Raw genomic sequence first — 24,811 nt, forward strand, 5'->3', positions numbered from 1 at the left:
GGGTGTAGGGGGCTGGAGGAGGTTACAGAGATAGGGAGGGGAGAGACGGGGCTGGAGGAGGTTACAGAGATAGGGAGGGGGTTTAGGGGCTGGAGGAGGTTACAGAGATAGGGAGGAGGTTACAGAGATAGGGAGGGGGTGTAGGGGCTGGAGGAGGTTACAGAGATAGGGAGGAGGTTACAGAGATAGGGAGGGGGTGTAGGGGCTGGAGGAGGTTACAGAGATAGGGAGGGGGTGTGGGGGTCACTCCTCGATCTCTTTGTTCTGCAAGTTCAAAGATGTGCAGGTTAGGTGGATTGGCCATGAAAAAACTGCCCTCAGTGTCCCTAACCGCCCTGAGGGTCCCTAACTGCCCTCAGTGTTGGGTGGGGTTACTGGGTGACGGGGAGAGGGTGGAGGCGAGGGGCTTGGGTTGGGCGCTGTTTCCAAGGGCCGGTGCAGACTCGATGGGCCGAACGACCTTCTTCTGCACAGTAAATTCTACGATTCCCTGATAACCACTCCCCGTGCTCCCTACCATTATCTGAGAGAGAGAGAGAGAGAGAAGAAATGTACAGAGGAGTGCCGGGGAAGGGAGCAAAGAGGAGGGGAGAAAAATAAACCCTTGTTAAAACATGTTCAGTTGCACTTCGCTTGTTTTTTTTATGCCGTAATTACAAAGAAGAAAGGGCCGAACGGCGAGGAGCCGGATCCGTCTACAGTTCTTTGTGTTTTTTATATATACACAGAGATACATCATTCACTGAATTAACACACAATACAAAATACACCTCAAAAGAAGCCATTGAGGGCACATGGTCCATATCACTTGACGTTCCTAAGGAAGGGGGGGGGGGTGTACGGAATAAGAGCGGGAGGGGATATGAGGGTCGGGAGAGGCGCGCGCGCGCACGCACGTGTGTGTGTGTGTGGGGGGGGAGGGGGGGGGGAAGGTGGCAGAGGAGAGGCAGAGAGAGAGAGAGAGAGAGGGTGTGGATCAAATAAGCAGTAGTTGTCAAAAATAAAAACTCCTTCATCGGGAGGAGGGGTGGGAGGGGGGGGAAGAGACGAGGGTTGGGTTGGTCTGGGGAATCCGGGGCATTTTTATTTCGTTATTTAAGAAAAAAAAACACCACGAGCATCTCGTAATTGTAACGCAGTGGAGAGGGGGGGTGGGGGGGAGAAAATGACAAACTCTATGTTACAGACAACAGTAACGTCGGGGCGTGACGGACACAGCGTAGAGCTTTCGCCTCGGTTTATCACACTTTGCTAACGCAAGCGTCGCACGGATGTTCCCCCCTCGCCGTTTCCTGCTTCACGAGGGGGGGGGGGGGGGGGGGTGGGGGGGGGAAATAAACGACCGCCCGCGTTCGGCTGACTCAACATTTCTGGTTCTTTTGAAGCAGGCGTGCGTCGCGGGGTGCGGAGGGAATGGGGGCGGCGACGGTCGGGGTGTGTTCCTTCCCCCCCCACCCCACCCCCCCCCAACCTTCAGCCCACTCCCTCCCCCATCCTCAGCTCTGTTCAATTGGGACCCCAATAGGCCGAGCTGTTGTAGGCGGACTTATTCCCTTGGGACTTCTGCTGGATGCTGTTGGCCGGGGTGCGCTGTCCCGTTCCACCCTACAGGACGAGAGAGAGAGAGAAGAAAAAGAGATGAACGAATACTGTAACGTGGCTGTTTTAAACCCCCCCCCCCCCCGTTACGTCCCAGAGCCCTGGGGTTTTTCCTCGACGAGGGGCCATTCATCAGTGACGGCCCTGTACAGTCGCCATGACAACGAGGCCTGCGCACGCACAGGAAGCCCTCACAAGGCCCCGTTTTCCTAGTTTTCCCCCCCCCCAAGCGAGGCGGGTCGACTCCGGGACGTTGCCGGGTTTCAGCGGGAGCCCGCGCGCGGGCGGGTGTGCTTCCTGTTTAGCCCAGTGTCCCATCTCTCCCCCCCCCCCCCCCCCCCCCCCCCCCACCCCCGAACCATCGTTTGCCAGCCATCCCTCTTCCCTGAGGACCTGCGGGGCAACTGAAGCTTTCCGCCTCGCACCCATCGATTCGCAAGAGGGCCGATTTGCGAAACGCAACAACAATTCGTACTGCGCGGGAAGAGAATGCCGAATGGTGGGCTTTTCGACTGGTCGAGGCATCGCCATGGGAATGCTCCAATTGCCAAGCTAAAGAGTAACCAATTCATTCCTTTCCAATTAATGGGGCAATTTAGCGTGGCCAATCCACCTAGCCTGCACATCTTTGGGTTGTGGGCTCGAAACCCACGCAGACATGGGGAGAATGTGCAAACTCCTCACGGACAGTGACCCAGGGACTTTCAATCCCTCCCCCAGTAGCTAATCCCTCCAGAACCCCTCCCCCAGGAGTTAATCCCTCCAGAACCCCACCCCCAGGAGCCAGTCCTCTCCTCCCACTCCACCCCCAGAGAATATAGTTTCCCTCCATCAAACCCGTATCAACATAAGAACTAGGAGCAGGAGTCGGCCATCTGGCCCCTCGAGCCTGCTCGCCATTCAATTAGATCATGGCTGATCTTTTGTGGACTCAGCTCCACCTTCCGGCCCGAACACCATAACCCTTAATCCCTTTATTCTTCAAAAAACTATCTATCTTTACCTTAAAAACATGTAATGAAGGAGCCTCAACTGCTTCACTGGGCAAGGAATTCCATAGATTCACAACCCTTTGGGTGAAGAAGTTCCTCCTAAACTCAGTCCTAAATCCACTTCCCCTTATTTTGAGGCTATGCCCCCTAGTTCTGCTTTCACCCGCCAGTGGAAACAACCTGCCCGCATCTATCCTATCTATTCTCTTCATAATTTTAAATGTTTCGATAAGATCCCCCCTCATCCTTCTAAATTCCAACGAGTACAGTCCCAGTCTACTCAACCTCTCCTCATAATCCAACCCCTTCAGCTCTGGGATTAACCTAGTGAATCTCCTCTGCACACCCTCCAGCGCCAGTACGTCCTTTCTCAGGTAAGGAGACCAAAACTGAACACAATACTCCAGGCGTGGCCTCACGAACCTTATAATGATGCTGACTGCACAGAAGGCAGCCATTCAGCCCACGCCACTCCAGAAAGGTCTGACAAGACTATCCCCGCTTCCCAGCGCTGGGCCCATGGCCGCTGGAGGTTAGGGCAGCGCGACTTGATTAGGTCACGCCCCGAGTCTCCCGCGCACGAGGGGAGGTGGGGGCGCAACGCACGCCGACTGGGAGGTAACCGGAGCGCCGCCCAGCGGGAACGGAACGCGGAACCCTTCCCAGCACGCTCCCCCCCCCGCCTTCCCTGCTTCCCGTACCTGTCCATCCTGTTGGAGATGCAGGATCTGCGAGTGCATCTGCTGCTGGTGAGGGGCCAGGATGTGCATGAACGGAGGGGGGTAGCCGGCGGCGGTGGCAGGGTTGACGGGGCCTGCGCTGGCCAGGGCCGAGGGCAGGTTGAAGGAGGCTGCCGGGGTGCCCGTGTGAAAGCCCTGCTTCTCGAAAGACTGCCGGCGGAAGGGAAAGGAGGTTAGTAAACGGGCGAGAGACAAGAACCGACTTTGCCCCTTAAACACCCCCCCCAATCCCGTCCTTTCACACGGAGTAGCCATTTTGCCGTCTTTGGCCTCCCTCCTTCCCCCCCCTCGAGAGAACCTCTGTAACAAGGCCGGCCTCTCTCAGGCCTGCACTGAGGCGTCAGTTTTATTCTTTTGACTGGATTTGGTGGGGGGGGGGGGGGGGGGCTGCCGCCGACAGGGGGCCAGCATTTTGTTGCCCATCCCCCAATTGCCCCTCGAGAAGGTGGTGGGTGAGCCGCCATCTTGAACCCGCTGCAGTCCCACGCGCGGTGTAGGTACAGCCGCCGTGCTGTTAGGGAGGGAGTTCCGGGATTCTGACCCCGGCCACAGTGAAGGAACGGCCGATATATTCCCGAGTCGGGAGGGCGAGCGGCTCGGTGGGTGGGGGGGGGGGGGGGGTTCCCCATGTGTCTGCTGCCCCCCCTCGTCCCTCTAGATGGTAGAGGTGGCGGGTTTGGAAGGTGCTGTCGAAGGCAAGTGGCCGCGGTGTGTCTTGTAGACGGTGCACACGGCTGCCGCTGTGCGTCGGGGGGGGGGGGGGGGGTGGAGGGAGTGAATGTCGGTGGTTAGCGTGTCGATCGAGCGGGGCTGCTTTGTCCTGGATGGGGGGGGGGGGAAGTGAATGTCGGCGGTTAGCGTGTCGATCGAGCGGGGCTGCTTTGTCCTGGATGGGGCGGGGGTGGAGGGAGTGAATGTCGGCGGTTAGCGTGTCGATCGAGCGGGGCTGCTTTGTCCTGGATTGGGGGGGGGGGGGGGGGGGGGGGGGTGGAGGGAGTGAATGTCGGTGGGTAGCGTGTCGATCGAGCGGGGCTGCTTTGTCCTGGATGGGGGGGGGGGTGGAGGGAGTGAATGTCGGCGGTTAGCGTGTCGATCGAGCGGGGCTGCTTTGTCCTGGATGGGGGGGGGGGGGGGGGGGGGGGGGGGGGGGGGGGTTAGAGGGAGTGAATGTCGGTGGTTAGCGTGTCGATCGAGCGGGGCTGCTTTGTCCTGGATGGGGCGGGGGTGGAGGGAGTGAATGTCGGCGGTTAGCGTGTCGATCGAGCGGGGCTGCTTTGTCCTGGATGGGGGGGGGGGGGGGGGGGGGGGGGAGTGAATGTCGGTGGGTAGCGTGTCGATCGAGCGGGGCTGCTTTGTCCTGGATGGGGGTGGGTGGAGGGAGTGAATGTCGGTGGTTAGCGTGTCGATCGAGCGGGGCTGCTTTGTCCTGGATGGGGGGGGGGGGTGGAGGGAGTGAACGTCGGTGGTTAGCGTGTCGATCGAGCGGGGCTGCTTTGTCCTGGATGGGGGGGGGGGTGAATGTCGGTGGTTGGCGTGTCGATCGAGCGGGGCTGCTTTGTCCTGGATGGGGGGAGGTGGAGGGAGTGAATGTCGGTGGTTAGCGTGTCGATCGAGCGGGGCTGCTTTGTCCTGGATGGGGGGGGGGTGGAGGGCGTGAATGTTGGTGGTTAGCGTGTCGATCGAGCGGGGCTGCTTTGTCCTGGATGGGGGGAGGTGGAGGGAGTGAATGTCGGTGGTTAGCGTGTCGATCGAGCGGGGCTGCTTTGTCCTGGATGGGGGGGGGTGGAGGGGGTGAATGTCGGTGGTTAGCGTGTCGATCGAGCGGGGCTGCTTTGTCCTGGATGGGGGGGGGGTGGAGGGAGTGAATGTCGGCGGTTAGCGTGTCGATCGAGCGGGGCTGCTTTGTCCTGGATGGGGCGGGGGGTGGAGGGAGTGAATGTCGGTGGTTAGCGTGTCGATCGAGCGGGGCTGCTTTGTCCTGGATGGGGGGAGGTGGAGGGAGTGAATGTCGGTGGTTAGCGTGTCGATCGAGCGGGGCTGCTTTGTCCTGGATGGGGGGGGGTGGAGGGAGTGAATGTCGGTGGTTAGCGTGTCGATCGAGCGGGGCTGCTTTGTCCTGGATGGGGGGGGGGGGTGGAGGGTGTGAATGTCGGTGGTTGGCGTGTCGATCGAGCGGGGCTGCTTTGCCCTGGATGGTGTCGAGCTTCTCGAGTGTTGTTGGGAGCCGCGCTCATCCGGGCAAGTGGAGAGTCTCCCATCGCCCTCCTGACTCGAGAGCTCAAGTTTTCAGCTGGCTGTGGGTAACTTGAATACATTTCAGCCCGAGAGAGCCGGGCTGAACTGATTGGACCTCGCGAGAAGGAACGCTTGCTCTCTCTCGCTACCTCGCGCAGAGGAACATCTTCGCTATAAACTTGAAGTGATCAGGAACCGACAGAGAAAGTAGACGCACCCACCTGCTGGGTCTTACTGTACACAGATCCTGAGATGTCCGGGACCCCCGTGTTGCTCGAAGTCACCGACACGCCAGCTAAAAGGCCAAAAACATCAAAACAAAGACACAGTGAACAACTGGCACCGGATGTGACAGCAGGATTGGAGAAGGAGAGTGGGAGAGAGAGCGAGAGAGAGCGAGAGAGAGCGAGAGAGAGCGAGAGAGAGCGAGAGAGAGCGAGAGAGAGCGAGAGGGAGCGAGAGGGAGAGCGAGAGAGAGAGAGCGAGAGAGAGCGAGAGAGAGCGAGAGAGAGAGCGAGGGAGAGAGAGCGAGAGAGAGCGAGAGAGAGAGCGAGAGAGAGCGAGAGAGAGAGAGAGAGAGAGAGAGAGAGACACAGAGAGAGACAGGATGGGATTGGATTTGTTTATTGTCACGTGTACCGCTGCGAGCAGCTCAACAGATCATTCAGTACATGGGAAGAAAAGGGAATAAAAGAAAATACATAATAGGGCAACACAAGGTAGACAATGTAACTACATAGACACCCACATCGGGTGAAGCATACAGGGTGTAGTGTTAATGAGGTCAGTCCATAAGAGGGTCGTTTAGGAGTCTGGTGACAGTGGGGAAGAAGCTGTTTTTGAGTCTGTTCGTGCATGTTCTCAGACTTCTGTATCTCCTGCCCGATGGAAGAAGTCGGAAGAGTGAGTAAGCCGGGTGGGAGGGGTCTTTGATTATGCTGCCCGCTTTCCCCAGGCAGAGGGAGGTGTGGACGGAGTCAATGGATGGGAGGCGGGTTCGTGTGATGGACTGGGCGGTGTTCACGACTCTCTGAAGTTCCTTGCGGTCCTGGGCCGAGCAGTCGCCACACCCAGGCTGTGATGCAGCCCAATGGGATGCTTTCTATGGTGCGTCTGTAAGAGTTGGTCAGGGTTACTGTGGAGGGAGGTGGAACGTGAATCCGAAGACATCGCAAGAGAGGTCAGGAAAAGGAAGCTGGAACGGTGGCAGCCGTTGCAAAGGGAGTGGAATGTAAAAGCTTCAGTGAGAGCTGGGCCCCTGCGGCCATCGCTGGAGGACGGCGCGGAGCTTTGGTCTCCTGATTCGAAGAAAGGACCGTTTGCTCGCCTCATTGCGGGGGGCAAGGGGCTCGCCTCATTGCGGGGGGCAAGGGGCTCGCCTCATTGCCGGGGGCAAGGGGCTCGCCTCATTGCCGGGGGCAAGGGGCTCGCCTCATTGCCGGGGGCAAGGGGCTCGCCTCATTGCCGGGGGCAAGGGGCTCGCCTCATTGCGGGGGGCAAGGGGCTCGCCTCATTGCGGGGGGCAAGGGGCTCGCCTCATTGCGGGGGGCAAGGGGCTCGCCTCATTGCGGGGGGGCAAGGGCCTCGCCTCATTGCGGGGGGCAAGGGCTCGCCTCATTGCGGGGGGCAAGGGGCTCGCCTCATTGCGGGGGGCAAGGGGCTCGCCTCATTGCGGGGGGCAAGGGGCTCGCCTCATTGCGGGGGGCAAGGGGCTCGCCTCATTGCGGGGGGCAAGGGGCTCGCCTCATTGCGGGGGGCAAGGGGCTCGCCTCATTGCGGGGGGCAAGGGGCGCGCCTCATTGCGGGGGGCAAGGGGCTCGCCTCATTGCGGGGGGCAAGGGGCTCGCCTCATTGCGGGGGGCAAGGGGCTCGCCTCATTGCGGGGGGCAAGGGGCTCGCCTCATTGCGGGGGGCAAGGGGCTCGCCTCATTGCGGGGGGCAAGGGGCTCGCCTCATAGCCGGGGGCAAGGGGCTCGCCTCATTGCGGGGGGCAAGGGGCTCGCCTCATTGCGGGAGGCAAGGGGCTCGCCTCATTGCGGGGGGCAAGGGGCTCGCCTCATTGCGGGGGGGCAAGGGGCTCGCCTCATTGCGGGGGGCAAGGGGCTCGCCTCATTGCGGGGGGGCAAGGGGCTCGCCACATTGCGGGGGGCAAGGGGCTCGCCTCATTGCGGGGGGCAAGGGGCTCGCCTCATTGCGGGGGGCAAGGGGCTCGCCTCATTGCGGGGGGCAAGGGGCTCGCCTCATTGCGGGGGGCAAGGGGCTCGCCTCCAGAGCAGGGCTGGACTACGGCCTTTTGGAGTTTCGAAGAACGGGAGGCGATCTTCTTGGAACGTGAAAGGTCCTGAGGGGGGTCTCAATAGGGCGGAGGATGTTTCCCACCTTGTGGGGGTGGGGGAAAGATAGAACCAGATTTGGAGGGAGGGGGCAGTTTAATAACCAAGGTGTCTCCCATTGAAGACGGAGATGACGAGGAATCTCTTCTCTAAGAGGGTAGTCAAGTCACTAATAAATCCGATTGGGGAGTGGGGGCAGAATGTGGGACTGGCTCCCACGGGGAGTGGGGGGAGAATGTGGGACTCGCTCCCATGGGGAGTGGGGGAGAATGTGGGGCTCGCTCCCACGGGGAGTGGGAGGGAATGTGGGACTCGCTCCCACAGGGAGTGGGGGAGAATGTGGGACTCGCTCCCACGGGGAGTGGGAGAGAATGTGGGACTCGCTCCCACGGGGAGTGGGGGAGAATGTGGGACTCGCTCCCACGGGGAGTGGGGGAGAATGTGGGGCTCGCTCCCACGGGGAGTGGGGGAGAATGTGGGACTCGCTCCCACGGGGAGTGGGGGGAGAATGTGGGACTCGCTCCCACAGGGAGTGAGGAGAATGTGGGACTCGCTCCCAGGGGGCGTGGAGGAGAATGTGGGACTCGCTCCCACGGGGAGTGGGGGAGAATGTGGGACTCGCTCCCACAGGGAGTGGGGGAGAATGAAATTAAATGAAAATGAAAATTGCTTATTGTCACGAGTAGGCTTCAATGAAGTTACTGTGAAAAGCCCCTAGTCGCCACATTCCGACGCCTGCCCGGGGAGGCTGGTACGGGAATCGAACCGTGCTGGTGGCCTGCCTTGGCCTGCTTTAAAAGCCAGCGATTGAGCCCAGTGAGCTAAACCAGCCCCTGTGGGACGCGCTTCCACGTGGAGTACTAGAGGGGAATAGCAGAGATACATTGAAGGAGGGCGAGCTGGATCAACAAGAGGGAAGAAGGAGGGAGGGAGGAAAGAATAGACAGATATGGTGATGGAGTTTGGGTGATGAAGAGGGGGCGGTGGGGAGGAGGTGTGGAGACCCCGCAGGCTCGTGCGCTGTGGGACATGGGCTGGCGAGCCCCCAGGGCTGCTGGCTGAATTTAAATTGGATGAATAAAATCGGGGATCGAAAAGCGAGCCTCGGGAACGGTGGCCGTGGCAACGATCGGTGTTCGTGCGCGAGACTGCTGCGGTCATGTTTCTCAAGAACCCTGGTGTGCAAGGCAGTTCGGTTTTTCGGGGTGTAATGAAAGCACGGTTTGGGCTCATTGATTGCGTTGAGAGGGTTTTCCCTGCGGAGTAGTTTTTGAAGTAAATATAAATGTACAGAATGTCGAAAGTACAACCAAGACGACCACCACGTCAACCCAACAAGCAGCCCCAGCCCTCCAGCTCCCCAGGACATCGACCCCCAACCACGTCCCGCCTTCCACGTTTTAACTCCCTCCCCTTCCTCTCCCGCTGATCCCCGGATCTCCTCGAGGAACTCAATGAACGGTTTCTACCTCGCAGATGACGCGGACGCAAGGCCTCAGCCCCGACCTCCTGTTTGCGCTCGACATAGAACATAGAACAGTACAGCACAGAACAGGCCCTTCGGCCCTCGATGTTGTGCCGAGCAATGATCACCCTACTCAAACCCACGTATCCACCCTATACCCGTAACCCAACAATCCCCCCCATTAACCTTACACTACGGGCAATTTAGCATGGCCAATCCACCTAACCTCCTCCACCCGGGTGACATTCCCTGATTTCAGCCTCCATCATAAGCTTAGCCCCGGGAATTCCGGCACCCTCCCTCCTCACGGAATCCGAACCATTCCCATTGGGAATCTCAAACCATTCATGAGGGAAATGAAAATCGCTTACTGTCACAAGTGGGCTTCAAATGAAGTTACTGTGAACAAAGCAAAGTACAGCACAGGAACAGGCCCTTCGGCCCTCCAAGCCTGTGCCGACCATGCTGCCCGTCGAAACTAAAATCTTCTACACTTCCGGGGTCCGTATCGCTCTATTCCCATCCTATTCATGTATTTGTCAAGATGCCCCTTAAACGTCACTATCGTCCCTGCTTCCACCACCTCCTCCGGCAGCGAGTTCCAGCCACCCACTACCCTCTGTGTAAAAAACTTGCCTCGTACATCTCCTCTAAACCTTGCCCCTCGCACCGTAACCTATGCCCCCTAGTAATTGACCCCTCTACCCTGGGGAAAAGCCTCCGACTATCCACTCTGTCTATGCCCCTCATGATTTTGTCGACCTCTATCAGGTCGCCCATCAACCTCTGTCGTTCCAGTGAGAACAAACCGGGTTTATTCAACCGCTCCTCATAGCTAATGCCCTCCATACCGGGCAACATCCTGGTAAATCTCTTCTGCACCCTCTCTAAAGCCTCCACATCCTTCTGGTGGTTGAGCCGACCAGAATCGAAAAGCCCCTAGTCGCCACATTCCGGCGCCTGCTCGGGGAGGCTGGTACGGGAATCGAACCCGTGTTGCTGGCCTGCCTTGGTCTGCTTTCAAAGCCAGCGATTTAGCCCTGTGCTAAACCAGCCCCTCTCATCCAACTCCTCCAGCCCGCAAATCGGTTCTTACACAAGTTCCTAAAGTAGCAGGAACATCCCCCCCCCCCCCTCCTAAAATCCACCTTGGTCGCATCCACCAATCCGGCCGAGCTCAATCTGTGCAGCTCCGGCCCAGCTGGATACTGAGGGATCTGAAAGCTCGTCACCCGCCACCCTGAACGGCAACTCCCCCTAACCTCCTTTCCTGCCCCCGGGCATCGATCGAGAACACCTCACTCTTTCCCACGGTCAATTTGTGTCCTGAAAAACTGGACAAATTCACACAAAATCCCCTTAATCCGCCCAATGGGCCCGAAATATACAAGAAGATTGGCTGCTTACAGTGAAACCAGATACTTGCCCCCCGGCCTCACTGTACGTCCTCACCAGCCCCGCCCCAAACTTTTTAATAAAATTTGCCTGGGAGCCCATCCGACCCCGGGGCCTTCCCTGCCTGCATCGCTCCCATACCGCCCATCCGACCCCGGGGACCTTCCCTGCCTGCATCGCTCCCATACCGTCCATCCGACCCCGGGGACCTTCCTTGCCTGCATCGCTCCCATACCGCCCATCCGACCCCGGGGCCTTCCCTGCCTGCATCGCTCCCATACCGCCCATCCGACCCCGGGGACCTTCCTTGCCTGCATCGCTCCCATACCGCCTATCCGACCCCGGGGCCTTCCCTGCCTGCATCGCTCCTATACCGCCCATCGCACCCCTCAGACCAATCGGGGCCTTGAGGCCCCGCACCCGCCCCTCTTCCACCTTGGGCAAACCTCCAACCCATCGAGGAACCGCCTCATCCCCTCTCGGGGGCTCAGACTCATAGAGCCTCCGATAGAAGGCCTCAAATACCGCATTCACCCCCTCGGGATCCAACACCACCGTACCCCCTCCTCGCCCCTCACTTTACTACACCCCCCCCCCCCCCCCCCCCCACCGCCTTCCCTGTAGACACCAACCCAAACTCCATTTGGAGCCTCTGTCTCACCTTCCACAACCCCTCCTCCGATGCCACCGAGTATCTCCGATCCACCCTCAAAATCTCGTCCACCAGCTCCCTGTGAATTGAAATAAACTCCCCTCTAACTGTACCCTGAAGAGCCTCCCACGTGGCGGCTGTGACCTTCCCCCGCATCATTCACCCCCACGTAGCCCACCACACCCCCCCCCCCCCGTGCGGCAGCACAAGTGGGTCGCACTGTGGCTTCACAGCGCCAGGGTCCCAGGTTCGATTCCCGAATGGGTCACTGTCTGTGCGGAGTCTGCTCGTCCTCCCCGTGTGTGCGTGGGTTTCCTCCGGGTGCTCCGGTTTCCTCCCACAGTCCAAAGACCTGCAGGTTAGGTGGATTGGGCGTGATAAATTGCCCCTTAGTGTCCAAAGAAGGTTCGGAGGGGTTATCGGATTAAGGGGATAGGGTGTAAGTGGGTCGGTGCAGACTCGATGGGCCGAATGGCCTATGTTCACCCGCCAACAGCCCCACATCCAACTGCCGCTGTTGGGCCTCGCCCCACCAACCGCCCGCAAACCCACCCAATGCGGCTTTATTTTTCTCCCAGTGTGGCCAGGGTGGATCCAACTTCTCTCTGGGGGGGGGGGGGGCCTGTGGAACGGCTGGTCGCCGACAGAGAAGAGCATCTGGGGATCGCTTGTTGGGGGCAGTCAGCGGCGACAGACTTGGGAAGTCAGGACGCTGTGACCTGATGCCGACCGTGAAGCCCTTGTCGATTGTCGCAAGAACCCATCTGGTTCCCTCATGCCCTCTCGTGAAGGAACTCTGCCTTCCTTACCCGGTCTGGCCTACGTGTGACTCTGGACCCACAGCAGCGCGGGCGACTCTTAAATACCCTCAGGGATGGGCAATAAATGCCGGCCCAGCCGCACCCCACAAAACGAAAAGTCCCATTGAATAGGATCGTGGCTGACTTAACACTCGCTCGGGACCACCTTCCTGTCTCATCTCCGTAACCCTCTATTCCCCCCCCCCCCCCCCCCCCCGCCACCGATTTCCCCAGACAACAATCCTCGAAGATCGCGGGCATCGTTAAGAGTTTGAAATGCACATCTTCATCCAATTAAAGTTTGACGATCAGGCGATTCGTACCCCGGGTCCCCGTCTCCCCTCAGAGCGTTACTCCAGCGTTACCCCCCCCCCGCCCGCGCCAACGCGTCCCTCCCTTCGCAGGTCGCAGGGCGAGCCTTTCCCCCCCCGAGGAGGGCACGCTGTGGTCCCCGTCCGCGGGTCGATAGGTGCCAGGCGCCGCAGGGACGCGCCGGCAGCCGTCACTTACCGGTGCTGTAGCCGTGCGTGCCGTAGCCGCTCGCTTGCTGAAAGGCCGTCGCCGGCGCGTTCACGCTCACGCCGTGCTGCTTGGACGATGTAGGGGGCACCTGCGGCAGACAACACAGAGCCAGTCACGCAAACGCGGGCACAGGAGCCCCCCCCCCCCCCCCCCCCTACTCACGGCCGGGCACAACGCCCGGCAGCCAACCGGGGGGTGGCAACACCCGGATTCTTAATAATAAAAAAAAGGGACGCCGCTCTTAAAGGGGCAGGCCGGTGTAGGCGAGTGATCCCAGAGCACCACAAGAGGTGGAGGCACGGGGTGGGGGGGATTTGCCACCTTAGCCGTCAATATCTACAACCTCATGACCCTCAGAGGGGTGGCACGGTGGTTAGCGCCGCAGCCTCACGGCGCCAGGGACCCGGGTTCGATTCCGGCCTCGGGTCACTGTCTGCACGTTCTCCCCCCCCCCCCCCCCCATGTCCGCGTGGGTTTCCTCCGGGCGCTCCGGTTTCCTCCCGCAGACCCCGAGATGTGCGGGTGAGGGGGGGGGGGGGGGGTGACGGAAAATATGGAGCTCCGAGCGCCGCACTCCGCAGCGTCAGACCAGCACCAAGAAGGAGTTTGAAATTTAACAAGTTATAAAAGCGATGCAGGGACGGCCATTCGGCCCCTCACGGGCGTGTCGGCTCTTTGAACAAGCAAGGGGGGACTGGCGGCAATACAATCGCATCTACAGAGACCTGCGGCACACAGGGAACGCCATTCGGCCCCTCGATTCGGTGGGTGCTGGCTCAGTGAACAGAGCCGTGTGTATCCCCCCCGCACGTGATAATTCCCTCCGCTGCAAATTCCGGATCCTGGAAACCCGTCAAGTGAACGCTCCCCACCCCCCCCCCCCCCCCCCCCCCCCACCATTATACTCACAGCGAACATGGCTGGTCCGTACTGAAAGGTACTGGGCAGGCCAGGAACCCCGGCGTAGTACGGCAGGCTGGTATAGCTGTAGCCGGGCGGCAAGGCCGGGTTCAGGAACGTCTGCTGCGCTGTGTGGTGGGTCTGCGTCTGGTTCTGCTGAGGCTGCGCGAGGGTGGTCGCCGGGGCGGGGGAGGACGCATCTCCGCGGCTGAACTTGGACAGGTCTCCTGCAGAGAGGGAGAGAGAGAGAGAGAGAGGGAAGGGGAGGAGAGAGAGAGAGGGAGGGGGGGAGAGAGAGAGAGAGAGAGGAAAGGGGAGGAGAGAGAGAGGGGGGGAGGGGAAGAGAGGAAAGGGGACAAGAGAGAGGGAAGGGGAGATGAGAGGGGGAAGGGGAGGAGAGAGAGAGAGGGAAGGGAGGAGAGAGAGAGGGAAGGGGAGGAGAGAGAGGGGGAAGGGGGGAAGAAAAGGGGAGGAGACAGGAAAGGGGAGAAGAGACAGGAAAGGGGAGAAGAGACAGGAAAGGGGAGAAGAGACAGGAAAGGGGAGAAGAGACAGGAAAGGGGAGAAGAGAGGGAAGGGGAGATGAGAGGGGGAAGGGGAGAAGAGAGAGAGAGAGGGAAGGGAGGAGAGAGAGAGAGGGAAGGGAGGAGAGAGAGAGGGATGGGGAGGAGAGAGAGAGGGATGGGGAGGAGAGAGAGAGGGATGGGGAGGAGAGAGAGAGGGATGGGGAGGAGAGAGAGAGGGATGGGAGGAGAGAGAGAGGGGATGGGGAGGAGAGAGAGAGGGATGGGGAGGAGAGAGAGAGGGGATGGGGAGGAGAGAGAGAGGGGATGGGGAGGAGAGAGAGAGGGGATGGGGAGGAGAGAGGGAAGGGGAGGAGAGAGGGAAGGGGAGGAGAGAGGGAAGGGGAGGAGAGAGGGAAGGGGAGGAGAGAGGGAAGGGGAGGAGAGAGGGAAGGGGAGGAGAGAGGGAAGGGGAGGAGAGAGGGAAGGGGAGGAGAGAGTGAGAGAGTGAAGGGGAGGAGAAGAGAGAGAGAGAGGAGAGAGAGAGAGAGAGAGAGAGAGAGAGAGAGAGGAGTGGGGGAAGGAAGGGACCATTTTTGTTATTGCTTGACGATGCTCTGTGCCGGGTGATTCCCCGCCCTCCCCCCTCCCCGTTTCCTTACCAGAGTAGGGGTTATTTGTCAAGCTGGCCTCTCTCCCGGTGATGGGCGTTGTTGGAGTGGCGAATGGGATTCCGTAGTAGTCCTGCAGGAAAGATCGGACGGTTAAAGGGCTGGAACGGGAAATCTGCCATCAGCACAGAGGGCGAGGGAGGTCAGGGGGTGACACTGAAAGCGGTGCCCTGGTGGGGGCGGCGGGCAGCCGTGCCCGGCGGGCAAAGGGGTGAGGGGCACCGGGAGGGGGGTGGGGGCAACTGGCACCCTCTACGAAGCCAGCCCGGAGACAGCTCAGAGTTACGGCCCCCCCCCGTGGCCCATGTTCCACTTTACTCCGTGCAACCTTCCGGAACTTTCCCTCCAGAGCGGAGTCAGTAAGCTCTCCCGGCCAATTCTCTCTTTCCCCACCCCCTCCCATGGAGGAGGGGGGGGGGGGGGGGGGGGGGGGGGACCAGGAGAGTCCCGGCTGGATGCCAAAAGGGGTACAACAAATAGGGCGCCTGAAGAGAGAGAACCCACCTCCCTCCCCCATTTAATATTTCTAATCAAATACTTACGTTTAAAGATGGCGGACTGATCCAGGTCACGCACAGCAGGATCCCGTGAGCGGCAAGCGTGGCATGGGGGGGGTAAACGGGGGTGGTGACTGTTGGTGAGAGAGGAATGCCCCTCAGGGATCTGTGCCTGCTCTCCAGCGAGAGCCACTCCACCCACGGCAAATGGGCAGAGAGCAGCACATCTCGTCTACAATGCCAGCAATCGCCAGTAACGCAGCGCAAGGTCGCGATGGACAGAAAAACACCCCCTCAGCCCCCCCCCCCCCCCCCCGCCGGAGTCTTTGCATGCTGTCCCGGGTGAGGGTGGGTGAGGGACCTCAAGTCAGTCAGGTGGCAGGATGGAGTTTGACATTTGGAGAAATGTGAGCCAGAGCAGGCGGGCGAGAGAGAGAGAGAGCCAGAGCGGGCGATGTAAACAAAAGGGTGCCACATTAAAGGGGATGAAGGGCAGACGTGACCTGGGTGTCTCAGTGTGTTGATCACAGAATTATTACGAGTGCAGAAGGCCGCTGTGTCTGTACCAGCTCACGGAATGAACATCCCCCTCCCTCCCTCCCCTACCCACACATGGCCTTCTGCACATTATATGAATAGAAACAATCATCAAAGCTGAAAACTGTGAGCTGATGCATTCTGGGAACACCAACGAGGCGAGGGAATCCACGATGGAGGGTAGGGCGCTAGGGAGGACCAGAGGGACCTTGGGGTGCAGGCCCACAGATCCCTGAATGCAGCAGGACAGGTGGGTGTGGTGGTTAACGAGGCCTGAGGCCTACTTGCCTGTATTAGCCGAGGCTGAGAATCTAAGAGCGGGGAGGTTATGTATAAAACGCTGGTTAGGCCCCAGCTGGGGTACTGTGTGCCGTCCTCGTCGCCACTCTATAGGAAGGATGTGATTGGGCTGGAGAGGGTGCGGAGGGAGATTCACCAGGAGGCTGCCTGGGGCTGGAGCGTTTCAGCTGGGAAGAGAGGCTGGTTAGGCCGGGGGTTGTTTTCCTTGGAGCAGTGAAGGCCGAGGGGGGGGACCTGATCGAGGGGGACAGAATAATGAGGGACACCGATAGGGTGGAGAGGAGGGAGGAACCTTTCCCCTTTAGCAGAGGGGCCAATAACCAGGGGGTGGGGGGCACAGATTTAAGGTCAGGGGTCGGAGGGGATTTGAGGGAAACACTTTTCGCCCAGAGGGTGCTGGGCGAATGGGGAACTTGCTGCCTGACAGGGTGGTCGATGCGGGAACCCTCACAACATTTCAGAAACATTTAGACGAGCCTTCAGCTGAGCAATTGGCGCAGCAATCTGGTTGGGAGGTATTTTGGAAAGGGTGACCCGAAGCGAAAGCTTTCGCTCCCCAGAACTTATCCAATATCACACAGACCAAAATAAATCAATCCTTCCCTGGAGGTGAACAACTTACCAGAGGAAATCGCGTCTGAAGCATTTGCAAATCGTCATAGCCATACACCTGAGGCTGGGGCAAAGGGGAAGTTAACAGAATATGTCCACTTTATATCATAACATTTTATAATTCCAGGACACGGGGTTAGATACAGAGTAAAGCTCCCTCTACACTGTCCCCATCAAACACTCCCAGGACAGGTACAGCACGGGGTTAGATACAGAGTAAAGCTCTCTCTACACTGTCCCCATCAAACACTCCCAGGACAGGAACAGCACGGGGTTAGATACAGAGTAAAGCTCCCTCTACACTGTCCCCATCAAACACTCCCAGGGCAGGTACAGCACGGGGTTAGATACAGAGTAAAGCTCCCTCTACACTGTCCCCATCAAACACTCCCAGGACAGGTACAGCACGGGGTTAGATACAGAGTAAAGCTCCCTCTACACTGTCCCCATCAAACACTCCCAGGACAGGTACAGCACGGGGTTAGATACAGAGTAAAGCTCCCTCTACACTGTCCCCATCAAACACTCCCTGGACAGGTACAGCACAATGGCACAGTGGGTTAGCCCTGCTGCCTCACGGCGCCGAGGTCCCAGGTTCGATCCCGGCTCTGAGTCACTGTCCGTGTGGGGTTTGCACATTCTCCCCGTGTCTGCGTGGGTTTCGCCCCCACAACCCAAAGATGTGCCGGGTAGGTGGATCGAACACACTAAATTGCCCCTTAATTGGAAAAACGAATTGGGTACACTGCTGCCTCACAGCGCCAGGGTCCCAGGTTCCATTCCGGCTTGGGTCACTGTCTGTGTGGAGTCTGCACATCCTCCCCGTGTGTGCGTGGGTTTCCTCCGGGTGCTCCGGTTTACCCCCACAGTCCAAAGATGTGCAGGTTAGGTGGACTGGCCGAGCTAAATTGTCCCTTAGGGCAGGGTTGCAGGAATGCGGGGGATGAGGCCCACATGCGGTGCTTTTTCAAAGTGTCGGTGCAGACTCAATGGGCCGAATGGCCTCCTGCACTGCAGGGATTCTCCGATTCTAGGCCGCCCGTAATGCCGAAAGACACACTTGCACGTTCCTTGTCCCCGTCATGTTCCTCACCTGGTATGCGGGAAGGAGACCGGGTGCCACGATGTACGGGTTAGGCAGCAATGGTGGAACCCCAGGAGGGAGATTCGGAGGCGCCTTTCCTGCAAATCAATCAAATCAAAATATTAATACTCAGCGTTCATCACAAGAGTTAGATACAGAGTAAAGCTACCTCTACACTGTCCCCAAACACTCCCAGGGCAGGTACAGCACGGGGTTAGATACAGAGTAAAGCTCCCTCTACACTGTCCCCATCAAACACTCCCAGGACAGGTGCAGCACGGGGTTAGATACAGAGTAAAGCTCCCTCTACAGTCCCCATCAAACACTCCCAGGACAGGTACAGCACGGGGTTAGATACAGAGTAAAGCTCCCTCTACACTATCCCCATCAAACACTCCCAGGACAGGTACAGCATGGGGTTAGATACAGAGTAAAGCTCCCTCTACGCTGTCCCCATCAAACACTCCCAGGACAGGTACAGCACGGGGTTAGATACAGAGTAAAGCTCCCTATACACTGTCCACATCAAACACTCCCAGGACAGGTACAGCACAGGGTTAGATACAGAGTAAAGCTCCCTCTACACTGTCCCCAAACACTCCCAGGACAGGTACAGCACGGGGTTAGATATAGAGTAAAGCTCCCTCTACACTGTCCCCAAACACTCCCAGGACAGGTACAGCACGGGGTTAGATATAGAGTAAAGCTCCCTCTACACTGTCCCCAAACACTCCCAGGACAGGTACAGCACCGGGTTAGATACAGAGTAAAGCTCCCTCTACACTGTCCCCATCAAACACTCCCAGGACAGGTACAGCACGGGGTTAGATACAGAGTAAAGCTCCCTCTACACTGTCCACATCAAACACTCCCAGGACAGGTACAGCACGGGGTTAGATACAGAGTAAAACTCCCTCTGCACTATATTACTGCAATGATGTCAGAGAGTGGATGGAGCTGGGCGGTCTGTCAGCTTTTTACTTTCAAAGAACAAAGAAAATTATAGCACAGGAACAGGCCCTTCGGCCCTCCCAGCCTGCGCCGATCCAGATCCTTTATCTAAACCTGTTGCCTATTTTCCAAGGATTTACTTCTCTCTGTTCCCCTCCCGTTCATATATCTGTCCAGATGCATCTTAAATGATGCTATCGTGCCTGCCTCTACCACCTCCGCTGGCAAAGCGTTCCAGGCACCCACCACCCTCTGCATAAAAAAACTTTCCACGCACATCTCCCTTAAACTTTCCCCCTCTCACCTTGAAATCGTGACCCCTTTGTAATTGACACCCCCACTCTTGGGAAAAGCTTGTTGCTATCCACCCTGTCCATACCTCTCATAATTTTGTAGACCTCAATCAGGTCCCCCCTCAACCTCCGTCTTTCCAACAAAAACAATCCTAATCTACTCAACCTTTCTTCATAGCTAGCACCCTCCATACCAGGCAACATCCTGGTGAACCTCCTCTGCACCCTCTCTAAAGCATCCACATCCTTCTGGTAATGTGGCGACCAGAACTGCACGCAGTATTCCAAATGTGGCCTAACCAAAGTCCTATACAACTGTAACATGACCTGCCGACTCTTGTACTCAATACCCCGTCCGATGAAGGCAAGCATGCTGTATGCTTTCTTGACCACTATCGACCTGCGTTGCCACCTTCAGGGTACAATGGACCTGTAAATTCTATGATATACAGGGTTTAACCACATCGGGAATAACCGGGGCTCCGGTTCTGGCCTGCACGGTCCCTAAAAGATTTACGGATGAGAGGCCGAGTACATCGGGTTTATATTCCCTTGGGGTTTGGAAGAATGAGCGGCCAGCTCGTTGCGAAATTGTGATGGGCGGACGCTGAGAGATCGTTCCCGCTGGTCGGGGGTGGGGGAAGATCTAAAACACGGGCTGGAGCGGGGAGGGATTCTAGAACTCGGGAGCCCAGGCAGCTGGAGGCACGGCTGCCAATATCGGAGGGATTCTAATTGGAATCTGCTAAGAGAGCAGCATCGGAGGGACTTAGACCCGGCAGAGTTGTGGGCTTGGAGCTGACGACGGAGATAGCGAGAGAGGGGCAAGGACGCAGAGCTAATTGAAAGCGAGGAGGGGGAACATGAAAATCAACCGTGCTGCTCGACCGGGCGGCTAATGTCGGCTAGCGAGGGGGGAAATGGGGCTCGCTGTCTGTTAGGGCGACGATTGGGACACTCGATCGAGGGAGGCGGGGGGGGAATGGTTCGCAGAATGGGGGCAGGAATCGGAGAGAAGCTACTCCCCCCCCCCCCCCAAAACCCCACCCCCCGTTCCCACCCTGCCAGGGTCGCTCCACTGGCCCCCTCCCTCCCGCCCGCCCGCCCAAGCGGCCCGTTACCTGAGGTCGTCGCGACAGAGCTGCGGGCCGAAGCGGTCACGGTGGAGTTGCTGACCAGACTCAGGCCCAGGTTGCTCACCCCTCCAAGGGTGTTGGAGACACTTGGTGACGGGGCCACGGACACGGTGCTCGCTGCCGTGGCGAACGTGCTGGGGGACGAGTGGAGGCTGACTTCGCTTTCCGCGCTTGTGTGCTGCGGGGGTGGGGGGGGGGGAATTAAAAGAAAACAGTAAAAAAAACGGACAGCTCAAGCCAATCTTCGCTTTGGACTTGGCAGCTGGGTGTTGCAGGAAACACGAGTCCAGCGAACCATTTCCAGAAACAAACGCACTTTTCTCAACGTCTGCTAGACCCCACCGACAGGACTGCACCCAGTTACCGGCCACCGCGGGCAAGGAAGGGCGCCAGGGTCGTCCAGGCGCTGCAGGGGGAGATGTACCCGAGTGGGCCCAGGGACGAGAAGATTTATAGTTACAGGGTTCGGGCTGGAGAAGCCTGGTTCGCTCTCCGCCGAGCGAAGAGAGAGAGATGGAGGGACAATTCGACGAGGGAGATGACGACTGACTGGGTTGCTCGACAAGAGCCAGCAGCGGATGGGACGGATGGCTGCTTTCCGTGCCACAATCGACCGCCCCCCCAGATCCCGACTTGGAAAATATAATCGGCCGTTTCCTTTATCGCGTCTGCGACAAAATTCCCTCCTGAACAGCGCCTGCCGACACCAACACCAACAGGCGGCTACCTTCTCGAGGGATCCATTCGGGACGGGCGGTAAACGCTGGGCCCGGCCATCGAGGCCTCGCCCCCCCCCCCCCCCCCCCCCCCCCCCCCACCCCAGCAGGAATCTCTGGGCACTTAACGAGAGGTACAATCAGCCGATGGGACGATCTTATCGGGTGAAGAGGTCGCATCAATTCGCGCTACATCCTGTACGAAGGGCGACTTGAGCACCCTGACCCAGGATTCTGGGGCAGGATAAGAAAACGTGCCACCCAGGAGGGGAAACGGCACGGTGGCACAGTGGTTAGCACCGCTGCCTCACGGCGCCGGAGACCCAGGTTCGAATCCCGGCTCTGGGTCACTGCCCGTGTGGAGTTTGCACATCCTCCCAGCGTCTGCGTGGGTCTCTCCCCCCACGACCCAAAGATGTGCAGGGTAGGTGGATTGGCCAGGCTAAATTACTCCGTAAGTGGGGGAAAAAAAAAAAGAGAATTGGGTACTCTATAAATAAATAAGAGTTGGCACCCTGGCTAATGTGCCTGACAGCCAGGGGGAGCAGTACACGGGAAGATTAAAGATTGCACATTCCTTTGAACAAGTGAGGGCTTATCAAGAAAGATTTTCGTTGTGTGTTATATGCTTACCAAGTGAGTCGAAGTTGAATGCCGGCCTGATGAAGATGACAGACTGCTGCTCTGTTGGGTCGACACAGCGCTGGAAGAACGGAAAGAGGAGATAAATTATATTTATACACCGTGGCTTTGATGGCCGAGGGAGGGGACCCGAGCACAAGAGGGCCTGCGCCAGTGGGGCAGGCTTCGGGACAGGGCCTCCCCTGGGCTACCGCCAAACACCTTTTACATTTCGAACATACAGGGCAGAAGGACGCCATTCGGCCCATCGAGTCTGCACCGACCCACTTCCACCCTATCAACGTAACTCAATAACCCCTCCTAACCTTTTTGGACACTAAGGGATAATTTAACACGGCCAATCCACCTAACCTGCACATCTTTGGACACTAAGGGGCAATTTAGCATGGCCAATCCACCTAACCTGCACATCTTTGGACACTAAGGGACAATTTAGCACGGCCAATCCACCTAACCTGCACATCTTTGGACACTATGGGGCAATTTAGCACGGCCAATCCACCTAACCTGCACATCTTTGGACACTAAGGGACAATTTAGCACGGCCAATCCACCTAACCTGCACATCTTTGGACACTATGGGACAATTTAGCACGGCCAATCCTCCTAACCTGCACATCTTTGGACACTAAGGGACAATTTAGCACGGCCAATCCACCTAACCTGCACATCTTTGGACACTATGGGACAATTTAGCACGGCCAATCCACCTAACCTGCACATCTTTGGACACTATGGGACAATTTAGCACGGCCAATCCACCTAACCTGTACATCTTTGGACACTAACGGGCAGCACGGTGGCCTAGTGGTTAGCACAACCGCCTCACGGCGCTGAGGTCCCAGGTTCGATCCCGGCTCTGGGTCACTGTCCGTGTGGAGTTTGCACATTCTCCCCGTGTCTGCTTGGGTTTCGCCCCCACAACCCAAAAATGTGCAGAGTAGGTGGATTGGCCACACTAAATTGCCCTTAATTGGAAAAAATAATTGGGTAATCTAAATTAAAAAAAAAAAAAAAAATCTTTGGACACTAAGGGACAATTTAGCACGGCCAATCCACCTAACCTGCACATCTTTGGACACTAAGGGACAATTTAGCGCGGCCAATCCACCCAACCTGCACATCTTTGGACACTAAGGGACAATTTAGCACGGCCAATCCACCTAACCTGCACATTTTTGGACACTGAAGGACAATTTAGCACGGCCAATCTACCCAACCTGCACATCTTTGGACACTAAGGGACAATTTAACACGGCCAATCCACCTAACCTGCACATCTTTGGACACTAAGGGACAATTTAGCACGGCCAATCCACCTAACCTGCACATCTTTGGACACTAAGGGACAATTTAGCGCGGCCAATCCACCCAACCTGCACATCTTTGGACACTAAGGGACAATTTAGCACGGCCAATCCACCTAAACTGCACATCTTTGGACACGAAGGGACAATTTAGCACGGCCAATCCACCTAACCTGCACATCTTTGGACACTGAAGGACAATTTAGCACGGCCAATCCACCTAACCTACACATCTTTGGACACTAAGGGGCAATTTAACACAGCCAATCCTCCTAAACCGCACATCTTTGGACACGAAGGGACAATTTAGCACGGCCAATCCACCTAACCTGCACATCTTTGGACTGTGGGAGGAAACCGGAGCACCCGGAGGAAACCCACGCAGACATGGGGAGAAGGTGCAGACTCCGCACACAGGCAGTGACCCAGCCGGGAATCGAACCTGGGACCCTGGAGCTGCGAAGCCACAGTGCTATCCACTTGTGCTACCGTGCTGCCCCCTTGAGCCTGCCCCGCCAGGTGACTGACTTACGGCTTACCCGATCCTTGATGGGGGGGGGGGATTCCGCAGACGAGCCACCCTGCGAGAGAAGAAATCCCTCAACTCTTGAGCCCCGATTTTTAAACCCCACCCTCTTCCGCCTTCCCCTTTGGGGGAGATGGGGAACATTCCTCTAGCGTGGCCGATTACTGGTCCAGTGACATCATCGTGACACCGCACCCGCCTGATGCGTTGTTCCGAACGAGGACAAGAGAATCTGATCGAAAAGTATAAGATTCGAATGGGGGGGGGGGGGGGGGGGGGGGGGGTCATGGGAATGTCTCTCTCGAAGAAACGTTTGCCTTATCACACGGCTTCAGTGATGTCATTGTGTGGGTGGAGCTGGGCTGTGGCTCTGGGTTTTTACTTTGGCTTTTGAGCTTTAACTGCACAGGTTGAAAGACGTGTTTCTCCATCTGCATTTTGAAAGTTGTTTCCAGGCTGCTTGATAACTTAAAAGAAGGGGGCGGCACGGTGGGTTAGCGCTGCTGCCTCACGGCGCCGAGGTCCCAGGTTCGATCCCGGCTCTGGGTCACTGTCCGTGTGGAGTTTGCACATTCTCCCCGTGTCTGCGTGGGTCTCGCCCCCACAACCCAAAGATGGACAGGGTAGGGGGGATTGGCCACGCCAAATTGCCCCTTAATTGGAAAAAATGAATTGGGCACGCTAAATTTAAAACAAAAAATAACTTAATAGAGATAATTGCTTTCTGGAAGGAATCAAACTCTTATACCAGTAAGACTGCTGGGTCACACCTTTGAAAAGGGGTTTCTGGTTTTGGTTGTTATTGAATTGGAACAGTTAAGGGGGAATTCATTCAGGGTATACATAGATTACTGTTGCTGTGCGGGGTCTTTATGTTTGTAGTTGATAATAATTCTTAGTGTGTGTGTTTATACAAATGTTAACTAAATTCGTAGAATAAAGCTTGTTTATTGATGAAAAGCGCCTCAGGCCTCTGTTGAGTAACACCTGAAAGGTAGGCCCTTGGGCTCATCATCGCCAAAATCGATAAACAGTTAGAGGTCAGGGGACTCCATGACATAATTTGGCGTTGTTAAGCTCTGGCCCAGAACGGTGGGACAGACGGGATGCCGGGAGGTTTTTTTCCCTCGGTTGGGGAATCTCGAACCCGGGAACAGAGTCTCGGGATATGGGGCGGACCATTCAGGACCGAGAGGAGGGTAAAATAGGTCAGCTCAAATGGTTCTCGGCCGCAGAAGGTCGTGGGGGGGGGCCGCAGAAGGTCGTGGGGGGGGGGCGCAGAAGGGCGTGGGGGGGGGCCGCAGAAGGGCGTGGGGGGGCCGCAGAAGGGCGGGGGGGAATCGCAGAAGGTCGCGGGGGCCGCAGAAGGCCGTGGGGGGGGGGACGCAGAAGGGCGGGGGGAA

General features: G+C 57.8%; 1 protein-coding gene across 1 annotated transcript in view; it reads right to left on the minus strand.

The window, feature by feature from the left end:
* Nucleotides 1-690: 690 nt before the first annotated feature.
* Nucleotides 691-24,811, minus strand: part of LOC119958600 (ubiquitin-associated protein 2-like) — a gene marked incomplete at its 5' end in the record, with an annotated part of 52,619 nt that continues 28,498 nt past the window's right edge. Inside the window, 10 exons of the mRNA XM_038787080.1 lie at nt 691-1,605; nt 3,293-3,481; nt 5,788-5,861; nt 12,722-12,821; nt 13,643-13,860; nt 14,799-14,880; nt 16,764-16,817; nt 17,847-17,935; nt 20,203-20,395; nt 21,567-21,636. Coding sequence (XP_038643008.1) covers nt 1,507-1,605; nt 3,293-3,481; nt 5,788-5,861; nt 12,722-12,821; nt 13,643-13,860; nt 14,799-14,880; nt 16,764-16,817; nt 17,847-17,935; nt 20,203-20,395; nt 21,567-21,636 — 1,168 coding nt within the window. The remainder of the gene's footprint in view (nt 1,606-3,292; nt 3,482-5,787; nt 5,862-12,721; nt 12,822-13,642; nt 13,861-14,798; nt 14,881-16,763; nt 16,818-17,846; nt 17,936-20,202; nt 20,396-21,566; nt 21,637-24,811) is intronic.

Source organism: Scyliorhinus canicula, chromosome 30, assembly GCF_902713615.1.
Source record: "Scyliorhinus canicula chromosome 30, sScyCan1.1, whole genome shotgun sequence".
In the NCBI taxonomy this organism is placed as follows: Eukaryota; Metazoa; Chordata; class Chondrichthyes; order Carcharhiniformes; family Scyliorhinidae; genus Scyliorhinus; species Scyliorhinus canicula.